We start from the raw sequence: 25746 nt of genomic DNA, 5'->3' as shown, positions 1-25746 counted from the left end.
TATCTGAGGCACCGTGTATTAGACGGATGCGATAATCCAACTACGCTAACGAAGCTTATAATCGCCTTGCAGAGAGTTGCAACCATATTGGACATCTTTCTACAGGCAGTTCATACCGACTTTCGGCATGGAAGGCCACGCTCAAACAGACAAGCTCAAGATGGCATTCACGGCAAGACAAAGTGACTTGAGGCAAGCCGGACATACGTAGGAGCCAGCTTCGACGACTCAGATCGAGCCTGCCTGCTACAGTGAAGTCGGACGTCCCGCTGCACGGAGCCCTGTCGAGAATGTCGAGGCGTTTGAGCCGGAAGCTGCGTGACACGGGCACCAAACCTGACAGTAGGCGGCGCCGAGTTAAGCATCCGTGGTCTGTCTATGACCCAACATCGCCGCGGTCCCGGCTCGCCGTATCCACAACAAAATATCAATCAAAGCTGCATTTCATAGTGGTGCATGCATCTATCCACAGTGTTCCATTCCCCAACTTAAAGAGCCGAAGCACCGGTGATGATGTCGACCAAGTCGTTGGTAATGGCGGCCTGTCGACCACGGTTGTAAAGCATGTTGAGCGACGAGATCATGTCACCTGCGTTCTTGGAGGCGTTGTCCATGGCGTTACGCTTCGAGTTAATTTCGGAAGCGTGACCCTCGACGAGAGCAGCGTAGATGGCGTTGGCGAAAGCAAACTCGGCGAGGTCCTTGGTGACATCATCCTCCTGCTCGTACAGCTTGAACTGGGGAGCGTTTCGCAGCGCACCTTCCGAGAAGACCTCGATGACGTCCGACTCGAAAGAGAGCGCCGAGACGTACTTGTTGTAGATGAGGTTGACTTTGTCGAACTTGATGCCAGACTTGATGATCTGGTCGGCGATGGCAGTGGCATCGGCGAAAGTGGGGACATCCTTGCCGACCTGGTTGAAGGAGAGGGCGAGGTTCTTGGGGAGGGCACGGGCGAGCTGAGCCTTGGACTTCTCACCGAGGACAATCACGGCGGGACCCTCGGACGAGTCGGCGTCACCGGCAGCAGCGCCGATCTTCTTGAACTCGGCCTTGGTTCGCTTGGTGACGGACGAGTGGATACCACCGCAGAGACCCTTGTCGGAGGAGACGACGACGAAAAGCTGACGACCACCCTCGGGAGCAACGGCCTCGGAGTTGGTGAAGATCTCTGTTGAGAAGGGAATTGGAACGATGTTTGCTATTCAGCTAAGCTGTTCTGAGTGCTGATGATGATGTCGAGCTGAAGTGCAAAACTTACCGTTGTTGGCAGCACCGTAAGCCTTGGCAGCAGCCATGGCACGCTGTGCCTTGTTGAGCTTGGTGGAGGCAATCATCTTCATAGACTGTTTTTTGGCGGATTCAAGAGACGAGCGTGATGGAGATCGAGTCAGATATTGTCGTTTGGATGTCAAATGCAGATGCGATGTGGTGTGTGCGTGATGTTGTCGATTGCTAGATGGTTGTTGCATGCGCGTATGGGTTGCGAGTTGGCACAGGATATGGTGCGTGCATGGTCGGATGTTCATTGCAGTCGATGTTGTATCGTGTTGAATGGCTGATATGAAACCTACCTTGGTGATCTTCTCAATGTTCTTGACCGACTTGATGCGCTGTTCGGTCTCGCGAAGAGGAGCAGCCTGAGCCGAGGAAGAGTGGAAGCCGGCACGAGCAGCAATGGCGACGGGAGCGGCCGAGTTGAGTGCCGCCATGGCGGGGCGAGCAGCACGAGGAAGCATCGCCATTTTGGATGAATGCGAGATGGGTGGTCGATAAGGAGGTTGAAAGAGGATGGTGACGAGAAGACAGATGGGTGACGAGATGTGAATTTGAGATGGAGTTGTCGCGATCCAGTGCTCTGCGCCTGCCTGCGACCGCCGTTCTTCCTGCACAGACTGCCAATTTCCAGACTGGATTTCTTCCGCCTCTCTCTCTGCAACTGGCAAGTGCGTGGAATTTCAGGCTTGTTATTCGGTTCCGGCTTCTTCCTGTTGCTCTAGGGCTTTTTGTCTGGGATTGGGCCCAAACTCAGGCGTTAAATCGATCACGAATGGAAATTGGCTGCCGCCCTTCTTCTCGCACGAATCAATGATCTCTTCCACTCGAGCGAACAAAGGGCTCAACCAACCGCAAAGTGTGCAAAGCGCGTTCTTCTCAAAGAAGGCTGGCTCAGTTGCCAGTGTCAAGTGACTCAGTTGCAAAAGTGTCTGACAGTCTCGATACCATCTCCTTCACCATCAACCTCAACAACGGCTTTCGACTGCATTCCTCACCATCCTTCGGAATCGGATCGCCTATCCTTCTTTATCTCCGCCCACCACTCAACGCTCTTCTGTGCAGGAACCTACTCAACCAGCGCACACGCTGCATCGCACCACACACGACTTTTACCCATGTCGGACGTTGAAAACGCCGCTTCCGCTGCGGCGCCAGCAGAGCAGCAGAACGACTCCGCAGACCTTTTCGGCGGAATGAAGAAGAAGAAGAAGGACAAGAAGAAGCTCGATCTCGACCTCGAACTTGACGAGGATGACAACAAGGAGAACGCCGCTGATGCTGATGCAGACCCGTCCAACGAAGCTGCCGCCGAGGACGACGAGCTCAACTTTGGCGAATTGAAAAAGAAGAAGAAGTCCAAGAAGAAGGTCGCTCTCGACCTCGACGCTTTCGAGAAGGAGATCGGCGAGGGTGATGACCAGGCCGACGATGGAGAGGCCGCCACCAACGATGCATACGCCGAAGCAGACGAGGAGGAGCTAGGAGAGAACCCATTCGCACAGGACGCAACCGACGATGCCGACGCAGCGCCAAAAGACGATGGCATCGAGGCGTGGCAGGGCACAGACCGCGACTACACATATCAGGAGCTCCTCGGCCGTGTCTTCAAGACGCTCCGCGCTCAGAACCCCGCCCTCTCCGGCGACAAGAAGAAGTTCACCATGGTTCCTCCTCAGGTCGCGAGAGACGGCTCCAAGAAGACTGTCTTTGCCAACGTCGTCGACATCTGCAAGCGTATGCACCGTCAGCCAGAGCACGTTATCCAGTTCCTCTTTGCCGAGTTGGGTACCATCGGTTCTGTCGACGGCTCTCAGCGTCTCGTCATCCGTGGTCGTTTCCAGCCCAAGCAGATCGAGAACGTTCTCCGAAGATACATCACCGAATACGTCATCTGCAAGACCTGCAAGCGTCCGGAGACCAAGCTCTCCAAGGAGAACCGTATCTACTTCGTCACTTGCGAGAAGTGTGGTTCGCAGCGTTCCGTCAGCGCCATTAAGAGCGGTTTCCAGGCGCAGACCGGCAAGCGCTCCAAGGCCAGGGCTGCTGCAGGTGCTTGATCCGCGTCGCATCGCCATCCTGGGTCTCAAAAGGCCATCACTACCGGCCAAACATCCTGTCACTCACATTGCACACTGCATGATCGTACATCAATTCATCTGTATTTGTTCGTTCGCTTCGCTCGTCCTTTCGTCTCAGGCCTGTGGTGCGCTTCCATCGAGAAGGTTGCTCTTGTCGACGAGCGGCAACCATTTCTGCCATTCTGTGTTCAGAGAGTGCATCGTTCAGGCAGCGTCCTCGAACATATCGATGCCAGCGCAGATCGGTTCCCTGAAATAGCACAATTGCTGAAGCCGGTCGTAAGCTTCGACCAGCGCAGCCGCGGTGCAGACGGCTGTTTCGGGAGGACCTGAAAGGTGCACGCCGGTTGGTCGGCACACTGGTAACGTACTGGCTCGAATTCGAGCATGATCAGTCCCCTGCGGTGATGACCGTTGCGTGATGGCTTAGTCGCGAGTGTTGGCTCTGAAAATGTTTTTGTACGAGCCAGCTGCAAGTTCGGAAGACTTCAGCATGCAGGGGTGCAAGTCTCAACAAGTCGAGGCTGATTTGCGTAGACTCCGGAGGCACATGTCGGTCAGTCGGCACCGCATTGGCCTACTGGTTCGACTCCGGCCTGACTCCCTTTGTTCGAGATGGCAGCTTGGCTCATAGCAATCAATCTCTGGGCCTCGAGCTGCAGAAGAGACCTTGAGATGACCGTCAGACTTCAGCATGCACAGGTACGGGCCTCGATACGCGCCAAGTCAGGCTGCTTTGCGAAAAGTAGGAGGGGAAATGTCGGTCGCACGGCACCTTGGTAACGTACTGGATCAATCTCGCACTGCGCATCCGATCGAGGATCGTCCGCGTCCACGTCCGCTGCTGCGTGCCGGACTGGTAGATGGCATTCCGTCAGGAGGCTGTGGATATCATCGATCCTAATAGCACGTCAGGCAACAGGCTGCCCGCCGATCCCGGCTTCGAGCAGAGATGGCTCCCCTCTTCATTCAGCTGATGCACGTCGTAGCGCACGCTTCTCCTGACAAGACAACCCCTACCTCCCCTGAAGGCGGTCACGCAGGGTGCAAGAGGACCGCGATGTGACCATCCGTACCACAGGGCATTTGGTGGCGATCGATGCTGGTGCTGTGATTGAGATGATGTACGGACCGTCCCACGATTTGCCCCGGTCCGCAGCTTCGGTCGCGCTGCGTTCAGATCGTCGATGCAGCCTCGCTGCCTTACTCGTCCTCATTGGCCTAGAAACGTCCGCTCGTAGGACTGCGATCGCAATAGGCTCGGCGGCGACGTTGGGATCCTTCCCTCGGGCGGACCGTCTCCGTAGTCTGCTCGCTCTTGACCTGCTGGGGCTCAGACCAACATTCGCGAGTCAGCACTGGCAGGCGCCTTTCCGCACGCTTGGAAATTCGTCGATGCATTGTCAGGTACCAGGTACGCCGGATGACGACTTCCTCGACTGTACCTCTCCTAGCCACGACAACTTTGTCGGAAGTCTGGAAAGCGAGGCAGACAATAGGCGCAGTACGCGCAGCGACAGCGCTGTCCGATTCAGTGACATCAGCGCCCTTGACAGCGATCTGGACGAAGAGTGAAGAGGATGAAGAGGACGATGATGCCGTCTTTGACAGCGCGGCCTATACAGATGACGATGAGGGCAGAGACGTGCTCCTTCAGCAGGATAATTGACCGACAACGAGCTGTTACTTGCAGGAGGCTGGTCTAGTCCGCCGTCTGGCTCTCGGCCACTTTCTCATGTCACTGTCAAGAGTGTGTTCAAATACTTTCAGCGAGAGCTTGAGCTGATGTTTCACATTCGCCTGGGTCCAGATCTGCGTACAAAAGTCTTTCACGTTGTCAATCACTTTGGCCGACAGCTAGGCTACTATCCGACCGATACTCTCCCTCAAGACATGGATCACAGATGAGACCGCCTGTCTCCTACGCGCAGCAGTCTGGAATGTCCTGGGCCATGAAAGAGAATTGTGTGGCTCCAGGTCTGTCCAAAATTTGCTGTCCATTCACACAATGCTGCTCCTCCTCGACCTCCGCAGCCCTCGAGTCCCGTCATGGATTGATCTTGACCGCCGATTGGTCCAGGAAGATAGACTTTACTTGCGCTAGTCTATGGTGACCATTCATTTCTGCGGCTATTCTTGGACGGACGGACGGCCTCAGTTCGCAGTCAACGTTGACAGTAGCTCTAGCAAGCATGCTGGCCGATCTGGGCCCCAAAACTTCCAGTTCAACACATTCTCAGGCCGCCAAGAGGCAGAGACCTTTCGAGAATGTAGGCTTGACCTTTGCGACTCGTGTTGTCTGCCAGGACGCGGAGGACTTCGACCTCAAGGAGAGTCTTTGACGATCCGGACCACGTCCGCAAGCTGCCCATGTCGCGGCGCAGACCAGCGACTCCCCGGTCGTTACCGTCGTATTCTCTGCAGCTTCGCTGCGCCTCGTGCCAAAGGTCTCGCGCCCGCGTGACAATGATGCCTGCAGACGACTCGTACATACGCCAAGCTGTTTGCGTCTCCTCCGACCTTGCTCCACCCCATGCCGGAAGCGACGGAAACTCTTTCCTAGCCACCTGCTTGACGTCGATGCCGTCTTCGGTGAAGGTCTCTGCGTCCCCGAGCCCACCTCGCAGCTGCAGCCAGGAACCTCATCCCTGTGGGCGGTCACTGGACTTCCGTCCTGACTCGCAACGTAATACCCTCGACGAACGTCGCGCACGCACGCTCGCTCTGTCCGGCGCCCATACGGTGTCGAGTATTTTGTGACAAAAGTTTGGCTAAACGTTCGTAAAAGCACTTGCAAATGCGGAGAGAGCCTGACAAATTGCTTGAAGGTCGTTCATAAAACGATTATTTCATATATGGAGCTGCCAATCCGCTCCCGAACATTATTGCTTCATTGGTCGAAACATGTCGAAACAGGGAGCATTCTCCGGATGTTTTTCTGCGCCAAATATCGACCGGTGCAGCAGTGAGAATATAAAAGCAAAGGACGCGAACTTACACATCGAGCTTCAGCGGATCTATCGCAGACAATTTGCAACCCCAATTTTACTTTTTTTTCTTTTTTTTTTCTAAGCTTTGTCCTGTTCAGTAGACGTCCGCCTAATTGCCGAAATTGCCCAAAACTGAAAGTTTTCGACAAGACTTCCTCATTAAAATAAATTGCCGGCCACCTGAACGTGATCTGAAAGCATGGGCTTCTTGAATCAGACACAGCCTGCGAAGAGTCCCGGACGTTGAGTAAGCATCTCGACAACCCAGAAAGAAAGCAGTTGGCTCTGATGGCTCGTTGCACGGCATCTTGGCAGACACGTCTGTTGGAATTTTGCAATGCTACAGCTTCAAAAGCCTGCCTCGGAAACTGGGGAGCGACGACCTGACCAGCTTCGATCACATGCTGGCCGAGGCAGAGGCGGCATCCTCATTTGACAGCTTACTACGTTGATAGCCGCTTCAGTCGGGGAGGTCCCTCCGAGTCTCCTGTCGTGAACCTCACGCTCAGCACCTCATACGATCATGGACAGCACTCACGAGTCCGCCACGTTGCGAATCGATCGATCTCAAGGCAGGAAGGGCGATGATGCTTCGGCAACGTATTGATTGATGACGCCCGTGACATGGTGTGTTGTTGGTTGGATCTACACAGGATCTCTATATACGTAGCTAGACATGAAGTGCGCGAAAGATGATGGTGTATGTATGATGCGGAGTCTAGCCTAGAGTTGCTGCTCCATGAGCTCGCGGTACCGGCCTCCTCGAGCGATGAGGTCGGCATGTTTTCCGCTCTCACGGATCTTGCCGTCTTCGACCACAAAGATCCAGTCGCACTTCCTGAGACTGCTCAGTCTGTGTGCGATGGTCACAGTCGTCCTGCCGAGCGAAGCACGGTCGAGCGCGCGCTGGACCTGGATCTCGGACTCGGCGTCGAGGGCTGATGTCGCCTCGTCGAGGAGCAGGATCTTGGGGTTGCGCAGGAGCGCTCGGGCGATGCAGAGACGCTGCTTCTGACCACCCGAAAGCTGCGAGCCCTTGAATCCGATCTCCGTGTCAAACCCGTTCGGAAGGCCGCGGACAAAGTCGAGGATGTAGGCATCCTCGCACGCCTTCTCGAGCTCCTGCTGCGTGACCGAGTCGGGATCGTTGGAGCCGAGCGAGAGATTCCAGCGGATCGTGCCTTCGTACAAGATCGGGTCCTGCGAGACATAGGCCATCTGCTGACGCAGCAATTCGATGGGCACCTGGCGCACGTCGACGCCGCCGAACTCGATGTTGCCGTGACAAGGGTCGTAGAACCGCTGCAGCAGAGCAAGGATAGAGCTCTTTCCAGAGCCAGAGGTACCGCAGAAGGCGACACTCTTGCCGGCAGGAATGGTGATGCTGAGATCCTTGAGCGCTGGATGGTGAGGTCGACGAGGATAGCGGAGCTCGATGGTGTTGAGCGTGATGTCACCCGTCGCATAGCTGCCATCTTGCACCTTGGCGCGGGAGGCCTCGTCGAGCGCGGGCATACCTGTGGTGTCGGCGACCAAAGGCTTGCGATTGAGCCAGCCCGAGATGGTCTTGAAGGAGTTGGTAGCTCGGCCGTAATCAGGTACGAACGTGAAGAGGCGTCCGGCGGAGAAAGCAGAGATGAAGACGGCCTCGAAAGTGGCATAGAGTGCGGTGATGTTGACCTCGTCCCTGCTGTGCAGAACGCCACCCCAGTAAAAGACAAGCGCAGCGAGAAGCAGAATCATGCCTTGTGAGACGCCAAAGCCGCCAGCACCAAAGATGAGGTATCGCATGCGTTTCGGATCGGCGCGTCCACGTTCGTCAAACACCCGCATCGTCTCTGCCTCGCGGCCGAGCGCAACCACCGTCTTGATGGCATCGACATTCTCAGAGACGTAAGAAGCAGCCCGGTCGGCCGGCTTCTGCGCCACGGCTTCGTATTTCTCCAGCATGGCGATGTTGAGCCAGCCCGAGATGAAAAGCACGAAAATCGGGGCAAGACAGACGACAGAGGTCTTCCAAGAGAGCACGAGACCGAGGATAACGGAGCCAATCAAGTTGATCGAGCCGATGATGACTTGAGCGAGCACCAGACCCGTCGCGGCGGCGACGTTGGCGGGGTGACTCGAGACAGCTGCGCTCATCGCACCGCTTGCATGCTCCTCTGCGTCAAAGAAGCCGATCTCTTGTCGAATGAGCGAAGAGAAGCCTTCCTTCTTGAGCTTCCTCATGACGTGCTCTGATGCTGTTTCGAGGAAAAAGCTGCCAATCATGACAATGACGAGATCGGCGAGGGCCAAGATGAGGAACCACAGCGCCCAGCGGTTGACTTCGCGTCGAAGCCTCGCGTCGTCGCCTTCAATCGAGAGCGAGTTGACGACGCCTCCGGTCAGCCAGCCGGCGATGGGGAAACTTGCGCCAGTCGCGGCAGCTCCCACAGCACCGATAGCGAACCAGAGCTTTTGATCGTTGAGATAGCGAACGAAGGTCTTGCGGAGACGGCGTTTCTCCTCCTTGCGGACTGCTTTGCTGCGAGGTTCGCTTGGCGCACGGCTCGAAAGACTCTTCTCGTCTTCGATGTCGATCTGCTTTGGCACAGTGGCAGCAGTGTTGGTAGGGAGCGCAGCCTCGACGTGCGATGCACCTGTGTTTGATTCTTGGATGTGTTCGTGCTGACCCACAGCTGTGCTAGTGCGCCCCGAGTAGGTGCGGTAGGGCTTGTCCCAGGTGCGACTGCTGCGCTGACGCTCCACAAGACTCGGACGGTTGTTGGCAGGAGAACGGGGCCCTTCTGGAACGATGGAGGCGGACCTGATTGTCGAGGCGCCGTCGACACGAGTCCTCGTGTCGTCTGACATGGCATACAAAGATCTAGCTCGATCTTCCTCCTCGGGGCTTTTACCCTGCTCGCTCATGTCCGAAACGACTTCCGAAGAGTCGGTGGACGATTGGGAGGCCGGTGTGGAAGCCAAGGTCGGACGCTTACTTCCCTTCCGAACATCAGCCTTCTTGTCCTCGTCGCCGCTGTCGGCCTCGTACTCGGCGAGATGCCTCTGCTGCATGACCATGCTGCGGTAGAGACCACCATCGCTGGTCGTCTTCTTTTGCATGAGCGAGTCGTGATCACCCTGCTCGATGACTCTGCCATTCTTGAGGACGATGATGTTGTCGGCGTGCTCAATGGTGCTCAGACGATGAGCGATGAGGATGGTGGTCATGCCACGCTCTTCCTGCTCTCGCTGCAGTGCCAGCTTGATCTTGCTCTCGGTGTCGGAGTCCAAAGCGGAAGTGCCTTCATCGAGGCACAGAAGGCGAGGCTCTCGCACAAGGGCACGAGCGATGGCAACACGCTGACGCTGACCTCCTGACAACAGGCCGGTGCGGCCACCAGAGATAGGTGTGTCCATGCCTTGGGGCAAGTTGGACACGAAGGTCCAGGCTTCGGCTTTTTCGAGGGCGCGCTGCACCTTATCGCGGATGATGGCAGTTCGAGCAGCGTCGTGACCCAGAGCGGTCGAATCGCCATCGATGTCTGGAAGATACTCCCACTCGGTACCGGTGAGACCTGTCGCGACGTTTTCGAAGACAGAGGCCGTGAAAAGCTGCGGGTGTTGCTGCACAATGGCAATCTGCGATCGAAGCCATCGGACGTTGAGGTCACGGACATCGTGACCTGCGAACGAAACCTTGCCAGAGCCCTGAATTTGGCCCTTGACATCAGCGATGGGGTCGGACTTTTCGACATCTAGGCTATCAGAAGGCGCCTTCTTCGACTTTTTGGAGAAGAAAGAAGACTTCTTGTCCTTCTTGTCTGTCTTCTCCTCCGATTCACTGGCGTCGGATCTCTTGTCCTCCTCGGCCGCAAGGGCATCTTCGGCATCATGAGGATGAGGAATGTTGGCAGTCTCGGGATCGTACTCTCGAAGGAGAAGGCCGGTGATAGTGGACTTGCCAGATCCCGACGGACCAACGAGGGCGGTGACTTTGCCAGGCTGGATCAGGATCGAGACGTCCTTGAGGCTGGCAACGTTGGCTCTCGAGGGATAGGAGAAGGTGACGCGATCCAGCTCAAAGCTCGGTGACCAGTCCTTTTCGCTTGACACAGGGATGAGACCTGCCTCTGGACGAATGTCAATCTTTGGCTCGCGCTCAATAGCTCGTCTAACCTGCTTGAGTGCGGTCCAAGCGTCGAAGATACCGGCAATGTGCGGTACGATGTTGGCCAGTGAGAAGAGCGAGTTGAGGTAGTTCCAGAACGTGGTAAGCAGATCACCGATGAGGACCTTTCCTTCGACGATGTTGATGGAGCCCCACCAGAAAGCGAGCGAGTAGGTGACATTGAGCATGAAGTAGACTGCGCTGGTCTCGAGACCTCGAATGGCGGCCTTGCGCATGCCCAGCTTCTCGAGAGGTTTGAGCATAGCCCTGTCGAAGCGTCTGAGCAGCTGCGATTCCATGCCGAAGGACTGGACGACACGGACCGAACCGAGCACCTGTTCGAGGAAGCTGGAAGATCGACCCTCGATGCGAAGGGCGGGCGCTCCAACAACTTCGGTGGCCTTACCCAGGACGGAGAAGATGATCATGGTGAGCGGTAGGAGCGCGAAGAGGACGCCAGCGATGCGAGGTGCCTTGCTGAAACCAATAATGGCCGAAATGATCAAAGTGGCGCCAGACCACGAAAAGTAGGCGAGCTTCTCACCAAAGCCAGCCCGGATGACCGAGATGTCCTTACTGGCGCGGTTGGCGATCTCACCTGCACCGTGAAGGTCGAAGTGGGAGGCATCCTGGGCCAAGACGGAAGCGACGTAGGTATGTCGCAGTCGCTGCGTCAGATCATGCGAGGCGGTAGAGAAACACGCCAGAAAGCACCAAGCTAGCAAGAACTCGCTGAAGCCGACGATGGTGACGATCCAGCCAATGTAGGAAGCAGCGGCGCGGATGTCCTCAGGGGTGGATGAACTTGGAGTGATGCGGTTGGTGTAGACACCGTAGAGCAGATCGAGAGAGGGCAAGCCGCATCCTGCTAGGAGCGCCGCGATGAAGCCAATCACATAGAGGACGCCAGGATGTTTGAAGAAAGCGCGTGGGCGAGTGAAAGGCGAGGGTACGGGTGGGCAGAAGGAGAGAAGGTAGAAGAAGGTTGGCAGTCGAGTACGGTGAGCGACGAAAGGAAGTCGCGCAACAGCGCGCGTTTCGCTTGCGCGGTGCTGCGTGGTGGTCGTGAGCTGCTGCTGAGAGATCATGGTGATAAACGCAGCATCGGGGAGGAAGCTGAGGGGACCCGAGCTCTATGGAGGCCTGTCTCTATGGTATTGCGAGCGTGGCAGATGAGATGGTAGTGGTGACGAAAGTTGACGTCGAGCTCGAGTTGCTGAGCTGGATTTGGGGACAGTCGGTCGTCAGGGTTCGGGAAGTGATGGTGAAGAAGCAAAGAGTGTGATGAAAGAAGAACAGGGTTGACTCAGCCTCGGAGCGGATACCGAATGTGCTTTTGTACGTCGGGTGCGCAGGATGTGACAGACGTCCCGAAGAAGCGGAAACGGCTGAGCCGATGCCAGAGCCAAAATCGCTCTCTGCGCTGCGCAGTCACATTCGGTCTTTCCGCGGCAATGCAGGCCAAAAAATGGTTTTTGGCTTGGCAAATCAACTCAAGCTGCGCAGCGCAGGTACGTAACGAAATCAGACGAGCTAAGCGCTTTCCGCCTCGGATGCGATTCGCGCCGCGTCGAAACGCGTTTCTCTCTCAGGCAGTCCGAGTCACTACCCTCATACAGACACACACTCGCAACTCTTGCCGAACGGAAGCCGTGGATTTCAATGATATGGTATGAACTGTCAGAGGTTCGCTCGGTCGGAAGCGACTCGCACGCCAAGCTTGCTGCAAGCCACTCGTTGTCTCCTCTGCGCCAAGGGTGCGATTCCGATGCAGCCGCCCGATTCGCTTCTACAAAGTACTCCTCCGTCTCCGTTGAACGTCGGCTTGGCGAAGGGCTCTTTCCTGAAGATGAGCAAGGCAAACTGCGCTACAACGCCGCCAAATCCTCTCTTGACTTACGTCCCAATTCGATCTTGGCGTTCTTGTAGCCCTTGGCGTGCCAATCGTTGACGATGAGCTCTGAGCCCTCCTGCAGACCGACTGCTTTGACGAACTCGATCTCGTGCGCGCTGTGTCATTCACTCATCATCAACGTCGTCAGTCAAGCTGCTTTCGTGCTGTGGAGTACCGAGAGAGTGTCACTTACAGTACCACCATGACATCAGCGCACGCCTCCATGCGCGACAGCGCTGCGAGCGTACGCATCGCCTTGTCCGGGAAATCTTGCATGCACGAGACCTGGTCATCGGGGATGGCTCGATCTGTGACTGCCTCTGCGCTGGTGCGATCAAAGTAGCCTGGCGTTGCGCGTTGATCGGTCTCTGATGCGTACGGCTCGTTGTACCGAGCAGCGGAGGAGCAGAGGGACTCCGCGTTGAGCTGCAGCGGCGGCGGGAGCGGATGGTAGAGCGCTTGCTGATGGGCTGCGTCTGCAGAGAGGAGCACGTAGGTTGGCTTTGGCGATGAAGTGGTTTTAGCAAGCAAGACCATGTGGCCGTGACAGTGCTGCGTTAGTGTGTGAAGCGAATGTTACAGAGTGTGTTAGTGATGTGAAAGCAGTGGCGAAACCTTGTCACAGCGCAAAGAACTTACCCCTTCAGCCGAAGCTATGATGATGCTGCCATCGCCGAACCAGTCCCAGGCCTGATCGAACGGGCCGACTATGGTGCTCTTGACCCTGTCCTTGATCTTAGCATCGACGCTGCTACCAGAGATGCTATCCATCTCGACAAAGGTGCGATCTTTGAGAAAGCTCGATGGGAACGACATCAGGCCCTTTTCGCCCTTCTCTGCCGCGTCCTCTCCACCGCCGACCCAATCCATCGTTCCAGGTCCGACGAAAACAGGCAGGGAAGTTGGAAAGTCCAGGAGATTTCCATAGTGATCCACGTGAGCATGCGACAGAATGATGCCAGAAAGACCGATCTCTTCGATGGTCTCGACGTCGAATTTCTTCAAAAGCACGTTCTTGAGCTGTCCGCGATCGCTGAGGTCACCGGCCATAAACTTGATCGCGCCGCTGGAGAAGACTTTAGGAAGTACATTCGGGTCCTTTGGCGTTGAAGAGAGCGCCGTCATAGGATCCGTTAGCGACACAGTCAGCTCTGAAGCGAACAAAGATGTTCTGGGAGACTTACATTGCTCATACCGAGATCCCAGAGCCACCGTTCGCCGGTGGGCTCATGTTCGATCAAGGCGCTCAAGACCGGGAGCTCGACTGGCTGCTTTGCCTTATTGAGACGCTTCGCCTTGTCCGCATCCCACGTGTCGTCGGCCCATGCCTGACGGTAGCTGTTGATGCTGCCCAGATGGAAGAGCGTGATGGTGACTTTGGCATCCGAGCCTGGCGAGAGAGCGTGGAAGGGCAGCGAACTGGGATCAACGCGAGCCGAAGCCGGGATGTGCTTGGATCCCGTGATCGAGTCTACGGTAACGCAGGTGTCAAAGCACATTGCTGGGGAGCGATAGCTTCTTGAGCTTCAGCGGCGGGTGATGGCAGAGGCAGGCGATGAGTACGAAGAGAACGATGGACGGCAAGCTCACAATATGTATCATAAAGCTTTCTGACTCGCGACGACCACGGATCTGCTCAAACGGTGGAGGTCAAAGCTCGCACAATCAAAAGCATAGCCGGCGGCGTTTCCCGTCAGCCCGCTGCAGACGCACAGACAAAATTGCGGAGAAAATAAATGAATCTCGTGTCAAACAACGCGGCTGCAGAAGCACTATCTGAGCCGCGGGTGCGCGTCCTCTATTCCTATGCCTTGTTGTTGGCAATGCTAGCATGGTCCGAAGCGTCACCGCTTCTGCTGCTCGTGCTGTCAACAGTGGAAGCAGATGCTTCAGTGTCGAGCATAGGCTCGAAAAGACCGATCTTCTCAGCTTCGGCTTCGATCTCGGCAGCGCTGAGCTTCGGCATCTCCTTGGCGACTCGATACGCGGGCTTGTGCTCGATGTGCGCCTTGGCGAAGATGAGATCGATCTCCTCCAGCCGTCGACCGGCCGTTTCGGGGTAGAAGAAGTAGATGATGGGGATCCACAGGAAGTTCATCAAGGCGAAGAAGAGGTAGGCTCCCCAGCGCGTCGAGCTGATGAAGAGGGGCGTAAACATGACCACTGCAAAGTTGCAGATCCAGTTTGTGCACGTAGACACCGAGACAGCCGCCGTACGAGTTCGGAGGGGATTGATTTCGGGGGGATACACCCACGGAAGCTGTAGGACGGACCACGCAAAGAAGAAGATAAAGAGATAGAGACCGACAGCGGCTCCCTTTGCGTTGTTCTCGTTTTCGGGGGCGGCGAGGCAAGCCATGGTAATGGTGAAGGCAATACCTTGTCCGGTGGCTCCGATAAGGAACAGCTTGCGCCTCCCGAGCTTCTCGATGGTGAAGAAGGACGGGATGGTCGAGAGAGCGTACACCGTAGCGAAAACACCTCCCAGAACCAACGACAGCCTCCTCGGCTGGTTCAGAGACGTCTGGAAGAGCACCGTGCTGTAGTAGATGGCTGCGTTGCATCCGGTGAACTGCTGAAAGAACTGAGTCGAAGCGCCAATGAGCATACGTCGGAAGTGCTGCGTCTTGCCGTTGGTGAAGAGCTCCGAGAGACCTCCTTGTCCTCCTGTCTTGTCGATCGTGTCTCGAATGACCTTGGCTTCGCTCTCGATCTCTTCCTTGTTTGCTGCGTCGCCTTCGAGGGCGAAGAGGACCTGCTTTGCCTCGTCTGACCTTCCTTGCGCGATGAGCCATCGGGGAGACTCGGGCAGGAAGAAGGCGCCGGCGAAGATAACAAAGGCAAACACGATCTGGAAAGCGATCGGAAAGCGCCATTGAACGCTCGTTTGCGCATAGCTTGTTCCAAAGACGATCCAGTAGGCCCATAGGGTGCCAACGGCGATGAAAGTTCCCTCCAGATTCACGAGAAGACCGCGGTTCTTGGGCTTCGACATCTCTGATTGCCAGACCGGAATGGTAGCCGTGTTCATTCCGTTCCCGAGCCCTGAAACAACCCGGCCGACGACGAACTGTCCAAGGGCCCAGTGACCCTTGAAGGGAGTGACCGAGATGATGGCACCAATGACCATAAGTACGGCACCGAGGAGCATGAGGGGGCGGCGTCCGATTTTTTCGCCGCGGAAGAGGGTGAAGACGGCGCCGAAGAAGCATCCGAGCTCGTAGCAACTGACGACGGCGCCCTGGATGACAGTAGTACGGTGCGAGTCACCACCGGTGGCAGGAAACTCATCGTTGAACTGCTGAGCGGTGATGATTCCACTCATCAACCCTTGATCGTAGCCAAAAAGCGAGAACCCAATGACCGAAATGGCGGTGATGGTCCAACGCAACTTGCGACCGCGAAGGCCCATCGTGTTGGTGCAAGACATGAGAGCCGGCATGATGTGAATTTCGCCGGAGCAATGTCGATGTCGATGACGGAGATAGTATGAGGAAGGGATGGTCGTGGTTGGATCTGAAGAGCAGAGGAACGGGTTGCGTGGACTCTGGACAAGCCTCGCGAGAGCAGAGGAGGAGAGGGGAGGGGCTGGTCTGGTGCGGATCGGAGGGGGGCCCAGTCCTCGTGCGCTAGTTCAGACTAGACTCGGCATGCCACTATGCAGAATGCAGGCTTTGCCTACGAACAGGGTGTGTCACACGTAGCGTCATTCACTATCCAGAGCCTTCAGCGCAGCGGCTGGACGATGTCCGCTCGCTCGGCAGCAGCCAAGGAGGCAGTCGAGCGGGGTTTGGACCGTTGGTTATGCGGCTTTCAGTGACATTATTGTGCGGAGAATTTAGCGGGGTGGGTTGCTGCAAAACAATGCGGGACAGCTGCAAGCCGCATACTTCTCTTCTCATCCCCCCTGCCATCGGCGCGGCGGCAGGCGGACTCGGCGGCCTCGACAAAGCCTCTCTCTGGTTCATGTGCACAACACTCCAAAGGCTGCCGGTGAACAGGCGGGCGAAAATTCGAGGGTGATGCTCGCTACGACCTGCAGCCTCTCTCGCTTAAACTTTCGATGCGGAGTCGAGGAGAATTCCTGCTTCCATGCCTTCTACACGGCACAAGACACGCGATGATGGCATCACTTTGGAGCTCCGCTTTTTCGCCCGTCTCCGTCTTTTCCCCTCACCTCTTTCACCGCTATCGGCGAAACGCCCGAGGTCCTGTCCCATCTCGAACGCACTCTTTCGCTCTGTACGATGAAGAACCGGCCCAAAAGACCGTGTTTGCCGGCCGTCAATCCAATTTTTCGCTTGTACCGCACGCTTCCTTGGCATCATGGGCCAACAGCTGGACAAGACCCTACTTCTTGGCTGCACACGTGATTGCATCCACACTCACCTCAACTCACGGGTTTTGATCGCACAAGCACAAGCTGCACACACAAAGACGCTGAACGAGATTGCCAGTGGGGCAAGGGTGATGATATTGTTGTTGCGATTCGAATCGTTTGACAGCTTATGCTCGTGTAATCAGTATTCGTAACCAACCTCGCCAGCGCCAATAGGACCAGCAGGAGCGGGCGCAACAAAGTCGCTGAGATCAAACGCATTGATATCTCTCCTGCTGCACTTGGCCGCAAGATCCGACCTGTTCAGCAACTCCAGAGCGACCCTGAAAGTCTCCCACAGGCTACCACTAGTAGCGCTACCCTTCTCGCCGCCGTTGCCGCCGTTGACCATGCCGAGCTGCTCCGCCTCGGCCTGCTGGAGCGTCAGTGCGGTGTACATGTGCTCAGCTGCGTCCTGATACATCTTGAGATTGAGGCACGAGATGGACAGGTTAAAGTGGCAGCGCACAAACTCGGGCTGCAGGTTGAGCGCGTGGTGGTAGTACTGAATCGCTTCGGCGCTGCGGCCCGAGTTGGAGAGTGTGGCGCCGAGACGGTTGTACAACAGCCAGTCCTGAGGTCGCACCGAGAGCGCGGTGGAGAAGCAGTCGACCGCCTTGTCGTAGTCTTCGCTCGAATTGAAGATGACTCCGAGGGCCACCTGGACGTCGGCGTCGATCTCGCCCCTTTCGCCACCGTTGCGCACCATGGCGATCAAGAGGTTGGTAAGACGAGAGTGCTTCTCGATGACCGAGGCCGAGGTGCTGTGGGACGAGGCGCTGTCGCTGCGGTTGCGCTGGGTGGACGAGGCATTAGCAGCGGCGAGCTCGGCATTGGTGCGCTGGATGACGTCGTGGTACTTGTCGTTCCTCTCGATCCACATCTCGATGGCTTCGTAGGCGGCGGTTCGGTCGTTCTCGTTGGTGTAGCTGACGGCCAACGCCAGCCAGGCGTCCTTGAGGTTGGGGTCGAGGTCGAGTGCTTTGCGCAGCGCTGCAATGGCTTGCACCTCTCGCTCGTTCTCCTGCTGCTTGACACCGAGATCGTACCAGGCGGAAGCGTCTTGCGGGTCCTGCTGCACGGCTGCCTCCTTCTCGAGCACCGACTCGAGACCAGCGGCCAGACCGCCTGCGTGGAGAGCATGATTGCGGGTCGACGCCATGTACGGGTTGTCGCTGAGGAAGCGGTAGGTCGGGGCTGCCTGCATAGAGGTGGTGGCCGAACGCTGTGGAAGAGTGACGGGTCGGATGCCCGCGGATGTCACCTCGAAATTGTCCCAGTCGCTCTGCAGCTTGTCCCATTCAGCCGCCTGCGCACCTGGAAGGCCTCGACCCTTGGTGCCCTCCCATCGTCGACCGACAAAGTCGAGCTCGTCGTCCTCCATCTGGTCGGCAGGACGGTTCATATCTTCTTCCCATCGCCGGTTGAAGGTACTGGCGTGTGGGATGTTGGCACCGAGTCGTTGGTATCGTTCGAACTCTTGTGCATCTGCATCGTCCTCCTGCATTCTCTGCGAGACGTTGCCACCATCGCCGATGAAGGCTTGCGCGCTCTCGTTCATGGCCTGCCTCTCGATGGCCTCGCTGCGAGCATCTTCTTCCGCCCACAGGTCGTTGATGGCCTGTTGATTCTGTAGCTCCTGTTGTGTTCTGACGTTGGCGGGAACGTCGGATTGGAGTCCGTGATTGGTGGCTAGCGACTTTTGCACGCTGGGTGGCAGATGCGAGAGTCCGCCGCTGGCTGCCATCTGATTTGCCCAGGAATAGGCCTCTTGCTGCGACTGAGGTTGCGACTGCTGCAGCGAGCCTTGCATTGAGCCGAAGTCGCGCGCTTTGCCTTTGCCGTTGTCAAGCAAAGATGCTGCCATGTCGGCGTTTTCGACAATGTTGTCGCCTTGGATGCCGGCCTGCTTATCCCGAATCTTGCGCATGAGGTCGAGAAAGTTGCTCTGTTGGAACTTGGAGCTCTGGTCGTGCTCGACGGAGGAAACAAGTCTGCCTGCAGTTCTAGCGAGCTCGTCGCGTTCTTGCGGGTCGGCAAAGTCGGCCTTCTCCGCTGCTTTGAGCTCGGGGACAGCCTGAGAGATGACTTCTGCTGGCTTGGAGGATGACTCGAATGCGGTGAAGGCCTCGGCCCACTTTGCGTTGTCGAGTTGCGGTGCTGCTGTGGACTGCATGGACTGTGCATGTTGCTGCAGCTGTTGCGGAGCGTGATCGTACATGGGAGCTGGCGAAAAATGCATGTTGCCAGGGGTATGCGGCATCATGCCCATGCGCAGGCCTGAGGGGATGACGTTGGGATGAATAGCATGCGCGGAATGCGGTTCGACGTGCATTTGTTGCGGACGCTGCGCCTGGACATTGGACTGCTGCGAGGCTTCTGCGCTGAGAAAGTCGGTAGCCCAGCCCGATGGAGCGGCACGGGGAGCCGCTTGGATGGTGGCATTCCTGGAGAAAGCGGGACGGAAGCTTGCTTCAAAGTCCGGCATGCTCGGACCTGGAGCTTGACGAAGGTGATGGCTCTGCATTGGCGTTCGAGAACCGCTGGGCAGATTGCCTCGCAACTGCGAGACATCGAACGCATCGTGAAGATTGCTCTGCTGGGCGAACGGTGCTTGCTGAGACGGAGCATTGAAGAAAGCGGGCTGCTGATGCGACGACGAGGCAGCAGTGTTGGGCTGTGATCGGAAAGAAGGTCCTTGCTGTTGAGCGTAGGGACTGGAACTGAAGGTATCTTGCTGTGCACCGCGATCCTGACCGAAACGCTTGCCGATGTTTTGGAGCGGATTGGATGGGCCGCAGCCCGCCCCACCGGAGACGAGGTCGGACATCGACATGATTGACCAAGCCTGCTTCCCGCCAGCAGTTGCTATGGACGAACGTTGAGCGATGACGATGTTGATCTGCAGGAAGGAAGTTGAGGAAGCAGCTGAGCTTTGATAAGTCAGACGAGCGCATTGCCACAAAGCCGGATACCGGACTGTGGCAGGCGAAATGAGCCGAGCTACGCTCTCCAGGTTTACACCCTTTTGGACTGAGCCTAAATCTTGGGACTGCGTGGGGGAAAACTCGCGCGACAGGCGCTCGTCTCGGTGTCTTTCACAGGTCAAACCGGGCGAGCGGTAGCGAAATTCCAAATTTGTTAGATTGATGTCGCTCAGACTTCGGCTCCTCCGCTCCCACTCAGCATGACCTCAGTTCGGGTCAAATCCGGCACCATGCTCAGCGGACTGAGTCAGATTGGCGAGGCAATGATTATGGAGGGGTACTGATGACGGGGGAGACGGGCCGAAGAGACTGTTGTTCAGCAAGTGTACGACTGAGCAGCGCTGCTACCATCACTGCTCTTCCTGGTGAGGGAGGATCCCCTTGCGTTTGAGAGCATCCACGTCGGGCCTCGACTCGAGATCCTTCTGCAGCTGATTTCCAAGTCGAGCTCTTTCCAGTTCCTCCTTCTTTCCCTGCAGAGCGGGAGCGACCGACTGATCCTTGAGGATACCCCGATTGACGAGATCGTCCTTCTCTGGCCTCCTCTCCAATCTGCCTTCGAGCTTGTCGGTAAGCTGGTGCTTCTGCAGTTCGTCCCGCTTTGCCTGAAGCGAAGGTGCGACCGACTGATCCTTGAGGATGCCGCGAGAGACCAGGTCATCGATCTCAGGGCGACGCTCGAGTCGACCTTCGAGCTTGTCGGCGAGCTGCGACTTTTGCAGTTCATCACGGGCGGATTGAAGCGAAGGTGCCAGGTTGCCAGGCTTGAGGATGTTCTTCTCCTCCAGTTCGTGACGATCAGGACGATGTCCGAGGCTGCGTTCCAGTCGAGCTCGGTCTTCGTCTGAAATGGGACTCTTAGGCGGATGCTGATCGGCTGTGCCGCCCGCAGCGTTGGCCGCAGGAATGTCGAGGTTGTTAAGCGCGGCTGTGTCGTCAAGATTCCATTTCAGTCACAACGTTATTCCCAAGTGGTGCTGAAAGGGGCTCAATGCTACCTAACTCACCCATATTGACTGCGATCGCAAGATGGTGGTGACAGGATGGAGGCAAGGTGGCTCTCCTTTGCACTTCAGGGGCTCACCGTGCAAAAAAGTGTCACATGCACGGGCTCACCTAGCCGCCTTGCGTCCTGTTTGGGTCTCTACTGAAAATTGGCTTCGGGCACTTGGCCAGTGTCAATGGATGTGTTGCTCTCCACATCACATGCACCTTACACTTTCGAGCGCGTCACTGCACATTGAGAGTCTACCGTTGCGCCTCGCACCTCACCGTCATGGATCTCCTCCTTGACTCGCCGCCAGCTGTTTCAATGATTAGAGTTAATGGTGGGACGTAGAATACATAAGTGCAGCTGCATGCGAGTGCGCTTCTCGCAAGTGCAAGTACGAGCAGAACGCCAGCCGTGGCAACGCGATCAGCGAGCGCCATCTCAAGCAGCTGCCAGCGGCTTGTCGTCGTCGCTGTCGCTGCTCAAGTCGTCGTCGCTCTCTTCGGTCTTGTCCACCGCCTTGATCGGCTTGTGAAGCTTGCGATCCGATGCCGTCTGCTTTTTCAAGACACCGTTGGCCTTGGGCTGCGCATCCTTCGAGTCGGCAGCCGCGGTCATGGCCGCCATCGATCCGCCATTCTCGCCCTTGCGTTCCGCCGAGTCGAGCTTGCGCATCTTGGATTGCGCATCCTTGACAAACACCCACTTGGCCGAAATGTCTCGACCGTCGTCGCCCGAAGCCGCCCACTTGAACTTCTTCTGCAGCGCGTTGGCAAAGAATTGGCTGATGTTCATCACTTGCAGTCCCAGCTCCATCTTCTCACTGTCGCCCGTCGAGTTGGCCAGTCCGTTTTTGGCCGTGCCCTTCTTGCCTGCAGCAGCAGCAGACCCCTTGGCGCCCTTCTTCTTGGGCTTGACATCCGCCTCCTCTTCTTCCTCCTTCTTGACCTTCTTCTTGGAGGCGGCCTTGCCGTGGCCCAACGCGATCAATCGGTCGTCCCACTGCTTGAGCCACGCCAGCGTGATACGCGGATCAATGTAGTTGAGCTTCGACGTGCCCAGCGCTACGTCCGACGTGTTGTTCTTGTTGACCAGCTCCGCCTCCTGCTTCTTAATCATCTCGTACTTGCTCAGAATCTTCTTGGCCGAGCTGGCAAAGTTGCAGCTCGTCGCCTGCGATTTGTTCGTCTTGCGCTCCTTTTCTAGTCGCTTGGCCGTCTCGCTGAGGGCTTTGAGCTCGTCATCTACCTGCTTCTTGTCCTTGAAGCCCTTGATCGACGATTTGACCTCCTCTTCGACATTCTTGACCTTCTTGGACTTCTTCGGGGTGCCGTCCTCGCCCGCGAGTCCCTTCTGCTCCAGCTGATACTGCACTTCGGACTGCTGGCGCTTAAACGTCGACTCGAGTTTGGTCTTCTTGTCGCTGATCATCTGCTCCTCGTACTGCTTGACCTTTTCGGCGTCGAGATCCTGCTTCTGCATGATCTTGTCGAACTGCTTCATGAATGGGAACTCCTTGGGCTTGTACTCCTTTTTGAGCTCGCCGATCTTGTGGAAGGTGAGGATCTTTTGCTGCTCCTTCATGATCTCGTAGCGGATCTGGAAAATCTTTTCCTGCGTGCGCTCGAGGTTTCGGTTGAGGAGCATGGGGTTGACCGTCTTTTGATGGTTGCAGAGGATGGCGACCTGCCGGTTGGCTTCGTTGTACGCCAGACGCAGGTTGGTCTGATTGATCTCGCGCTCGGCTGCATTGGGCCGCGACTTGAGCCAATCCTCGGTCTGCTCCAGCAGACCTTGGAACGTGACCGAGGCGTTGTAGGTACGGAACACCTTGGCACTTAGCCCCTTCATGTACTTGGAGAGGAATTGGTTCACCGAGCCGGGCTGCAGTGGCTGCATCTTGGCGCTGCCAGACTCGGGAGCGCAGAAGATAGGATCCGAGGGCTTCTTGCGGATGAAGTTGCCGTTCTGGTCCTTCATGCCGTTGGTCTTGAGGAACATGGCGATGTTCTTGAACACGTCCGGATTGCTAATTTTGAGATCCTCTTCGAACTTCATCGAGTCTTTGCCCAGGAATTCGAGATGAATGATGTCGGGCATCTTGATCTGGGCGTGCTCACAGCGCAACGAACAGACACCATACGTTTCCGCCTCATCTTCGCCCTTCTCGTTACCGGCACGGAGCGAAAAGTTGTCGATGAGCCAAACGATGGTGGCGATCTGTCGATCGTTGCGCACCTTGGATTTGAGGTTCTGGTTGACGTCGCGACGGATCTTCTTGACCACCGTGTCGAGCTTTCGGGCCTTTTCGAACTTGTCGCGATCCGAGTTGGTCTTGAAGTTGGAGGTGGCGTCCAGGAAGACGTACTTGAATTGACCGTTGATGTTCTCCTTCCAGTAAGCGAGCCAGGTGACGTCCTTCTTCTCGACGACCTCGGCCCAGTCGCCCATGCCCGCGGGAGGCTCTGGGGCGGCCGTGCTGGCGCTGTGATTGATGGTGATGTCGCTGGGAGCGATGCGTCGCTTGACCCTGCCCGCTTTGGGATGGGCGCCACGTCCCAGGAAGAGGCCGGGAGGCTCGACGTTGACGTTGCCGACCCGCTGCTCGACGCCATCGACCACACAGATCTTCCACTTGGCCTCCTCGACTTTGCGCTCTTCGATCTCGCGTTTGCGGGCCGAAGGAGCAAGGGCCTTTTTGCGTTCGACTTCGGCATCCTTGAGACTGCGCCAGTAGTTGTACATATCGCGGAAGTCGAGCTTGTCGAACGACTTGATCTGGGTGCCATCCCTGGGAGGGTATTTTTTGAGATCTGACTTGAAGTCATCGAAGAAGTTGCGGTTGAAGATGGCGTTCTGGGCGTGCTGGGTTTCGAGCTTGACGGCGTAGAACATGGCGACTTCTTCGGTTTGCGGCGGCAAATCGACGGGCTTGCCGTCGTACTTTAGCCTGACACCTTTGGGCAGCGGCTGATACGGGTCGGGGAATCGCGGACCTTTGTGAATGAGGACGTCCCACTTCTTCTCGCCAGAGCCAGTGACGGACATGGTCTTGGGCGGTTTTCGATTCGACTTGGTAGTCTTACTGAGGGGTTTGTCATCATCATCGTCGTCATCGTCATCGTCGTCATCATCATCGTTGTCGGCATCCTCTTCTTCATCGTCATCGTCGTTATCATCGTCGCTGTCGCTTCTCTTCTTGACCACGTCTGTGAGTGGCGCGTCCGAGTCCGAATCGGAGTCGTCGTCGTCCTCATCGTCGGAGTCGCTCTGCTTCTTGATGCCGTTCTGGGACGAGACGGTGGAAGTGAGAGGGGCGTCCGAATCGTCATCGGAGGAAAGATCGCTGTCTTCTACCTTGGGTCGCTTGGCAAGAGGTTTGTCGTCGTCCTCGTCTGAGCTCACGTCGCTGTCGCCGAAGAGGTTCTGCTTTGCTGGGCGCTTTGCGTGACCATTGGTGGAGGACGAAGCGATCGGAGCGGACATGGGCTCGTCTTTGATCTTGAAGCTCGCCATTGTGCCAGATGTCGGGTGGATGGAGGAACGAAAGATGTGGAAGGCAAAGACTTTGTCTGAAGATGGATTCCGAGAGGACTTGTGGACTGTTGAGCCTTTTGTCAGTGAGCTGCGGACAAGGCGCTTTGCTGGTCACGGGTTGCTGAGATCGCGCGCGTGCGATTGGAAAGTTGATGGTCGGGAAAAAGGGAACGAGATGAGGCGGTGCGTGTGGCTTGAGGTGGGAATGAAGGCTTGGTGAGGGTCACTGTTGAGAATGAAATGCAAGTGCCGGGAAAGATCCGGGTAGGATGTGATGAAGCAGGGGTCGTCCGGCGATCCCGCGCACCGTCGTCGTGGTATTGAGCAGCGGTTGCTTGCGATATTGGCTCGGAGCAGCAGAGGTGAGGATAGCCGTGAGTCCTCGTCGATGACGGAGACTGGCTTGCAGTTGTGTGAAAATGAGAGAGGCGCTTGTGACGGTAGAAAGGAGCGACGCAGCTGCGGATGCGATGGCTGCAGGGAAAGGGGAGAACTGAGCGTGTGAAGGTGACCGAGAGCAGGTCCATCGGCTTGATGAAGCTTGCCCAATGTGGTGTGTGTGTGTGACGGTTGCTCCATGTCCAGTGCGTTCCAAGAATTTCTGTCACTTTTGAAAAGACGAGGCGGCTGTGGGGCTTTTTGCTCGACGGCGGAGCGTGACTAGTGCTCAGCTGACGCGTGGAGGGCAACGAGGTTTTTTGGGCTCAAAAAGTGTCGGTCTCACCCCGCCGCGTACGATGAGGAGCGAGAATCTGCGAGTGCTCACTCAGATGAGGCAAGCCGCAGCGTGATATGAGAGCGCGGCAGGGGACAAGAGAGACCTCAGAGGAAAGCTCGAGCAAACGGGAGCGGCTGCGGCCAAGTCTGCGAAGTAATCAACGCGTCGGTCTTTTGGCCACGTCCCGCTGAACCCAGAATAGCAGCTCCTTGCTCCTGGCTCGGCCATTTCCAACCCACCTCACCAGACTGGACGCAAACTGCAGTTGCCCGATTTCACAAGCCTTGTCCCGACGTTGCCCCGACCCATCTGTGTGCCCTGTGTGTAGCAGCAGCAGCTTCAGCGCCTCGGTCGGATGCCTTGAGAACCACAAGGGCCTGCAGTCGGGTCAACTGTTCCTGCAGAGTTGGGTTATGAACTGAGCCTATTGGGACACAGCGGAGCGGGCGCCGACCGCGTTTCGCGGTTGCGCTTCGACGAAACGCGCATGGCTGTGGCTTAACATCACGCGAAAACTTCTTTCGGTTCCGGCAAGTCGTTGATTTTGGCGCTGAATTTTGGAGAGCTGCCATCGAGCTGTTGGGCTTTGATGTTCTCCACACCCTGTTGGCGCCTGCACCCTTCTCATCCCTCATCCTATCTCGCTCTCGGCAAGGATCACCACGTACGCAATACGCAAGGTAAGTTTGGACAACTACAGCCGGTCGTAGTAACGGAATACCCGGATGCGTAGCTTCTG

General features: G+C 56.7%; 8 protein-coding genes across 8 annotated transcripts; 1 reads left to right on the top strand and 7 right to left on the bottom strand.

The window, feature by feature from the left end:
* Nucleotides 1–488: 488 nt before the first annotated feature.
* Nucleotides 489–1745, bottom strand: PSEUBRA_001993 (ATPase, F1 complex, gamma subunit; the record flags this gene model as incomplete). Its single annotated transcript, XM_016435149.1, has 3 exons — nucleotides 489–1171; nucleotides 1262–1346; nucleotides 1575–1745. The coding sequence occupies 3 exons, from the start codon at nucleotides 1743–1745 to the stop codon at nucleotides 489–491; spliced, it is 939 nt and encodes a 312-aa protein (XP_016293554.1).
* Nucleotides 1746–2393: 648 nt separating this feature from the next.
* On the top strand, nucleotides 2394–3335 carry PSEUBRA_001992 (Translation initiation factor IF2/IF5; the record flags this gene model as incomplete). The annotated part of the gene is made up of 1 exon (XM_016435162.1): nucleotides 2394–3335. One exon carries the CDS (start codon nucleotides 2394–2396, stop codon nucleotides 3333–3335), a length of 942 nt encoding a protein of 313 aa, XP_016293553.1.
* A 3734-nt stretch (nucleotides 3336–7069) lies between these two features.
* PSEUBRA_001991 (ABC transporter-like protein) lies at nucleotides 7070–11590 on the bottom strand (the record flags this gene model as incomplete). Its single annotated transcript, XM_016435133.1, has 1 exon — nucleotides 7070–11590. One exon carries the CDS (start codon nucleotides 11588–11590, stop codon nucleotides 7070–7072), a length of 4521 nt encoding a protein of 1506 aa, XP_016293552.1.
* A 780-nt stretch (nucleotides 11591–12370) lies between these two features.
* PSEUBRA_001990 (Beta-lactamase-like protein) lies at nucleotides 12371–13895 on the bottom strand (the record flags this gene model as incomplete). The annotated part of the gene is made up of 5 exons (XM_059464715.1): nucleotides 12371–12512; nucleotides 12590–12651; nucleotides 12712–12948; nucleotides 13036–13494; nucleotides 13581–13895. The coding sequence occupies 5 exons, from the start codon at nucleotides 13893–13895 to the stop codon at nucleotides 12371–12373; spliced, it is 1215 nt and encodes a 404-aa protein (XP_059320802.1).
* Nucleotides 13896–14200: 305 nt separating this feature from the next.
* Nucleotides 14201–15838, bottom strand: PSEUBRA_001989 (General substrate transporter; the record flags this gene model as incomplete). Its single annotated transcript, XM_016435153.1, has 1 exon — nucleotides 14201–15838. One exon carries the CDS (start codon nucleotides 15836–15838, stop codon nucleotides 14201–14203), a length of 1638 nt encoding a protein of 545 aa, XP_016293550.1.
* Nucleotides 15839–16916: 1078 nt separating this feature from the next.
* On the bottom strand, nucleotides 16917–19610 carry PSEUBRA_001988 (Tetratricopeptide-like helical; the record flags this gene model as incomplete). The annotated part of the gene is made up of 1 exon (XM_016435146.2): nucleotides 16917–19610. The coding sequence occupies one exon, from the start codon at nucleotides 19608–19610 to the stop codon at nucleotides 16917–16919; it is 2694 nt and encodes an 897-aa protein (XP_016293549.2).
* A 501-nt stretch (nucleotides 19611–20111) lies between these two features.
* On the bottom strand, nucleotides 20112–20772 carry PSEUBRA_001987 (RPEL repeat; the record flags this gene model as incomplete). Its single annotated transcript, XM_016435140.1, has 2 exons — nucleotides 20112–20689; nucleotides 20769–20772. The coding sequence occupies 2 exons, from the start codon at nucleotides 20770–20772 to the stop codon at nucleotides 20112–20114; spliced, it is 582 nt and encodes a 193-aa protein (XP_016293548.1).
* A 421-nt stretch (nucleotides 20773–21193) lies between these two features.
* Nucleotides 21194–24268, bottom strand: PSEUBRA_001986 (DNA topoisomerase I, DNA binding, eukaryotic-type; the record flags this gene model as incomplete). Its single annotated transcript, XM_016435135.1, has 1 exon — nucleotides 21194–24268. One exon carries the CDS (start codon nucleotides 24266–24268, stop codon nucleotides 21194–21196), a length of 3075 nt encoding a protein of 1024 aa, XP_016293547.1.
* Between the last annotated feature and the right edge of the window lie 1478 nt (nucleotides 24269–25746).

The sequence above is a fragment of the Kalmanozyma brasiliensis genome, assembly GCF_000497045.1.
Source record: "Kalmanozyma brasiliensis GHG001 unplaced genomic scaffold PSEUBRA_SCAF16, whole genome shotgun sequence".
In the NCBI taxonomy this organism is placed as follows: Eukaryota; Fungi; Basidiomycota; class Ustilaginomycetes; order Ustilaginales; genus Kalmanozyma; species Kalmanozyma brasiliensis.
Note: the sequence above shows the minus strand (reverse complement) of the source record. Positions and strands in the feature narration are given on the sequence as shown.